Raw genomic sequence first — 5,000 nt, 5'->3', positions numbered from 1 at the left:
AGTCAATGCATAGGAACCAGATCATCGTTTTGGCAACCCTTCCGCTATTTCCCGAACTCGTCAAAACACAGCGGCCACTGCCATTTCGCCATGGTAAAGGACCAGCCCCTGATCTTCATACCCCTTCGTCGCCATTCTGTTGGGATGAAATAGAGTCGAGGTTGCAATTCGACAGCCAGACACTCGAACATTCTCCGTTCCCGGTTTTTTTTTTTTTTTTTTTTTTTTTTTTTTTATGGCGTCAATTGCCGGTTCCTTGTTATGTGTCTTTAAGTGTCTCGTTTCGGTCGCCGTTCTCGAATTTTCATGTCTTTATCTCGTTTCTCGGTGACAGAAGGATGGATCCTGTCGGGGTTTATTTTCCTCGAAGCTTGACATCTTTCACCTCCAAGTTCATCGCCCTTACATTTGTTTTCCATAATTCGGCACTTTCGTCTGGCACTTGTTTCTTGTCTTCTTTGGCACTTGTCTTGTATTCTTGGCTTTTCCCTTTCTTCTACGATCTTTCTATCTCTGTCTGTCTGTCTGTCTGTTTCTCTCTATATATTTATCTATCTATCTATCCATCTGTTTCCTCTGGTTCGTTATGGATCTCTCTCTTATTTCCCCTATCTCACTCTATTCCCTCTTCCCTCTTCCTTCTTCCTTCTTTATTTCTCTTCTCTCTTTTCTCCCCCTCTCTCCTTCCTTCTCATCTCTCTCCTTTCCCTTTCCTCTTTTCTCTCTCTTCTCTCCCTCCCCTTTCTTTTTCTCTTCCCCCTTCTCTCTTTCTCTCTTCTTCTTCTCTCTTCTCTCTTCTCTCTTCTCTTTCTCCCTCTCTCCCTCTCTCCTTTCCTTTCCTTCCCATATCTCTTCTCCCTTCTCTCTCCTCCCTCCACCTCTCTCGCTCCCTCCCCTTCTCTCCCTCCCTCCCTCCTCCTCCCTCCCCTTCCTCCCTCCCTCATCCTCCTCCCTCCCTCACCCACTTCATCATCCCCAACCTCGGACCCAATGACATTTATAACGATAATGAAAACAATGATTCTGTCTCTCCCATATCACCATTGAGAATTTATTGCCGCAGATGTATTGGGCCTACGGGTGTGTGAATGCAATGGAGGAGAAAAGGGGGAAGGAAGAGGGAGAAGGAAGAAAAGGGGGAGAAGGAAGAAAGGGGGGAGAAGGAAGAAAAGGGGGGAGAAGGAAGAAAAGGGGGAGAAGGAAGAAAAGGGGAGAAGGAAGAAAGGGGGAGAAGGAAGAAAGGGGAGAAGGAGAAAAGGGGGAGAAGGAAGAAAGGGGGGAGAAGGAAGAAAAGGGGGGAGAAGGAAGAAAGGGGGGAGAAGGAAGAAAGGGGGGAGAAGGAAGAAAAGGGGGAGAAGGAAGAAAGGGGGGAGAAGGAAGAAAGGGGGGAGAAGGAAGAAAGGGGGGAGAAGGAAGAAAGGGGGGAGAAGGAAGAAAGGGGGGAGAAGGAAGAAAAGGGGGGACGGAAGGAAGAGGAGGGAAGTAGGAGGGAGAAAGAGGGAAAGGAAGAGGGAGAAGGAAGAAAAGGTGGGAGGGGGGGGAAGAGAAGAAAAGTAGTGGGGAACAAGAGGGGAAGGAAGAAGAGGAGGAAGGTTGTGGGGGGGGAAGAAGGAAAAAAAAAAAGGAAGGAAGGGGGAGGGAAAATAGGGGGAGAAAGGGGAAAAAAGGGAAAGGGGGGGAGAGTTTTAGAAGGAGGGGGGAAGAAAGAGGGAAGAAAGAGGGAAGAGAGAAGCTAGGAGGGGTGAGAAGGAAGGAAGGAGGGGAAAAGAAGAGAAGAGAAAGGTGGAGGAAGGAAATAGAAAAAAAAAATGAAGAAAGGAGATTAGAGATAGATCGGAGGAAGGAAGGAAAGGAGGAGGAAGAGGGAATAAATCGGAAAGCAAGGGAAGGAGGAGGAAGGAATTTGAAAATCGAAGAATAGAAAGAGGGAATTTGAAAGACGGACAAAATAAAGGAAAGAAGGAATTCGGGATACGGAGGAAGGAGGAGAAAGAGAGAAAAAACAATTAAGGACGAAAGGGGAAAGCGAGAATGTCCCAATAAAGGAGAGAGAGAGAGAGAGAGAGGAGGAAAAGAGAGAGAGAGAGGAGATGGAAAAGGGAGAGAGAGAGGGGAGTTGAGGGAAAAGAGGAGAGAAGAGGGGGAGGGGAAAGAGAGAAAGAAGAGAGGAGGAGGAAAAGGGGGAGAGAGAGAGAGAGAGAAAAAAAAGGGAAAAAAAAGAGAAGAGAGAGAGAGAGAGAGAGAGGGAGGGAGGAGAGAGGAGAGGGGAGAGAAAGAGAAGAGGGAGAGAGAGAGAGAGAACAAGAAGAAGGAGAAACAAAAGAGAAAAAAAAAAGAGGAAAGGGGGAAAAAGAAACCAAAGCAAAGAAAAGTTAGAAAAAAAGCAAAGAGAGGAAAAAAAAAAGGAAAAAGAAAAGAAAGGGGGGGGGAAGAAGAGGAGGAGAGAGGGAAAAAAAAATTTATAAATGGGGTTTGGGCGAAAAAAAAAAAAAAAAAAAATTTTAACGGGGTTCAAAAAAAAAAAAAAAAGTTTAAAAATTTTAAAAAAATGAAAAAAAAAAATAAAAAAAAAAGAAAAAAAAAAGAAATATAAGAAAGGAAAGGGAAAAAAAGAGAGCAGAAATAGGGGCACAAAAAAAAATGGGAAAGGGGGGGGAAAAAGGGGATAAGGGGGGAAAAAAAGGGAAAAATACACGAAGGAATTGCGAAGAAATAAATGAAAAGGAATTTAAAAAAATATGTTAAAGGGGAGACGAGATGATAAAAGAAAGAGAAATATAGAGAAGACTGGATACAAGAAAGAAAGAAGGAACGGTGAATGGCACAGAATAAGAGAAATGCAGAAGAAAAGAGAAAATAAAACAACGAAATTAAATAAAAGAATGGAAACAGAGAAGATCGGGAGTGAAGGAAAGCAGAAGAGATAAATAAAAGGAAAGAGAAAAGGTGATGAAAATACAACCAAAATAAGGCAAAAGGGAAGAGATGTTTGAGTCCAAAAAAGTAGAGAACAAGAAAGAAAAAAGATTCGAAAAAAAAGAATGATAAAAAATAGAATGAATAGAAATGGTAAGAGACACAAGATAAATGGGATATAAAGAAGAAGAGAAATAATTTTTCTCAAATAAAAGATACGAGAATAGAAAAGAGGAATTAAAGAAAACACGAGATAAAAAAGGGAAAATAAAAATAATAAAAAAAAATATAATAATAATAATAATAATATATATATATATATATATATATATATATATATATATATATATATATATATATATATATATATATTTCTTCTTTTATTCCTGTTTAGAACCGGTTATGACTGACTTAGATAACCATAGTCAAAGCCACACAGAAGTCAAGGCATAAACAGCCACGCCCACTACATATCAGAAAGCATTAATAGCCACGCCCCCTACGTATAAAAAAAAAAATTAGGAGCTACGCCCCCTACGTATCAAAAAGCGTGAATAGCCACGCCCCCTACGAATCAAAAAGCATGAATAGCCACGCCTCCTACGTTTCAAAAAGCATTAATAGCCACGCCCCCTACGTATCAAAAAGCATAAATAGCCACGCCCCCTTTGTATCAAAAAGCATAAATAGCCACGCCCCCTACGAATCAAAAAGCCTTAATTGCCACGCCCCCTATGATTCAAAAAGCATTAAAAGCCACGCCCCCTACGTATCAAAACATTAATAGCCACGCCCTCTACGTATCAAAAAGCATTAATAGCCACGCCCCCTACGTATCCGCGACCAATCACATTCTCGCTAGATACGTAACGATTGGGCAGAATGTGCGGGAATTTTAAATAAGATAAATCCCAAGTTGGCGTGTTTGCTGCCGTTGCATATTATCTATTATCATCACTATTATCATTATCGTTGTTATTATTATCATTAAGATGGCTTAAAGGACGGAATTTAATACCGAGGGATGGATGAAATTAAGAGAAAAAGGAATTGCGATAAAATGAAAGTACGAATTTCATATTGATTATTATTATGATTATTAATATCATTGTTAATATTAATTATGTTATCATTGTTGCTATCACTATTTTTGTTCTTATTATCCTCATCATAATCATTGTTATCAGTATTATCAATATTGTCGTTGTTATTGTTCTTATTATCATCATAAAGATTATCAACATTATTACAATCATTATTGTTGTTATTCTAATTATTATCACTGTTATTATCATTATCGTCATTATCATTATTATCATTATCATTTTCATTATCATAGATATATTACATGTTTGTGCGCATGTTTGTGCATTTGTGTGTGTGTGTGTGTGTGTGTGTGTGTGTGTGTGTGTGTGTGTGTGTGTGTGTGTGTGTGTGTGTGTGTGTGTGTGTGTGTGTGTGTGTGTGTGTGTGTGTGTGTGTGTGTGTGCGTGTGTGTGTGTTTCTAGGTTATCAGGTTTCAAAGTATCAATACATTGCTTTATAAAAGATGACGTTACGTCTATAAGTCTATACGTGTTTGAGAGAGACACAGAGAGACTGGCATACAGAGTGTGTGTGCGTGAGAGAGAGAGAGAGAGAGAGAGAGAGAGAGAGAGAGAGAGAGAGAGAGAGAGAGAGAGAGAGAGAGAGAGGAGAGAGAGAGAGAAACAGACAAACATCCCATACAGTATAACAAACACTATCCACTCACCATAAACCCCCAACTAACTTCTCCCTTTTTCTTCCCTCCCCCTTTTTCCTCCTCCCCTCCCTCCCTTTTAACCCACCCTCCTTTTACGTGGGTTGGGGGGGGGTAAAAAATAACCAGGTACCGTGTGGTGGTGGAGGTCCTCGCCCCGCAGAGTTCGGTGATGTTGGAGAGACTCCTCCCGCTCACCCAGTACCAAGTTCACGTGTCCATCATCGCCAACAATTCAGCGCTGTGGACTTCGCCAGTTGTCACATTCCACACCACGCGGGACGACGTGTTCCAAGGTAGGGAGGCTCTAGGAGTAATCTGGGGGTGTGCTTGTCTGCTTGGT

General features: G+C 41.3%; 1 protein-coding gene across 1 annotated transcript in view; it reads left to right on the top strand.

Moving 5' to 3' along the window:
- The window catches only part of LOC119577200, a 47,285-nt gene that overhangs the window by 24,818 nt on the left and 17,467 nt on the right, over positions 1-5,000 (top strand). Inside the window, exon 2 of the mRNA XM_037924929.1 lies at positions 4,787-4,953. Within this exon, the coding sequence (XP_037780857.1) occupies positions 4,830-4,953 (124 nt within the window). The 5' untranslated portion in view covers positions 4,787-4,829. The remainder of the gene's footprint in view (positions 1-4,786; positions 4,954-5,000) is intronic.

The sequence above is a fragment of the Penaeus monodon genome, chromosome 9 (genome assembly GCF_015228065.2).
Source record: "Penaeus monodon isolate SGIC_2016 chromosome 9, NSTDA_Pmon_1, whole genome shotgun sequence".
Taxonomy (NCBI): domain Eukaryota; kingdom Metazoa; phylum Arthropoda; class Malacostraca; order Decapoda; family Penaeidae; genus Penaeus; species Penaeus monodon.
This window is presented reverse-complemented; position numbering and strand designations above follow the sequence as displayed.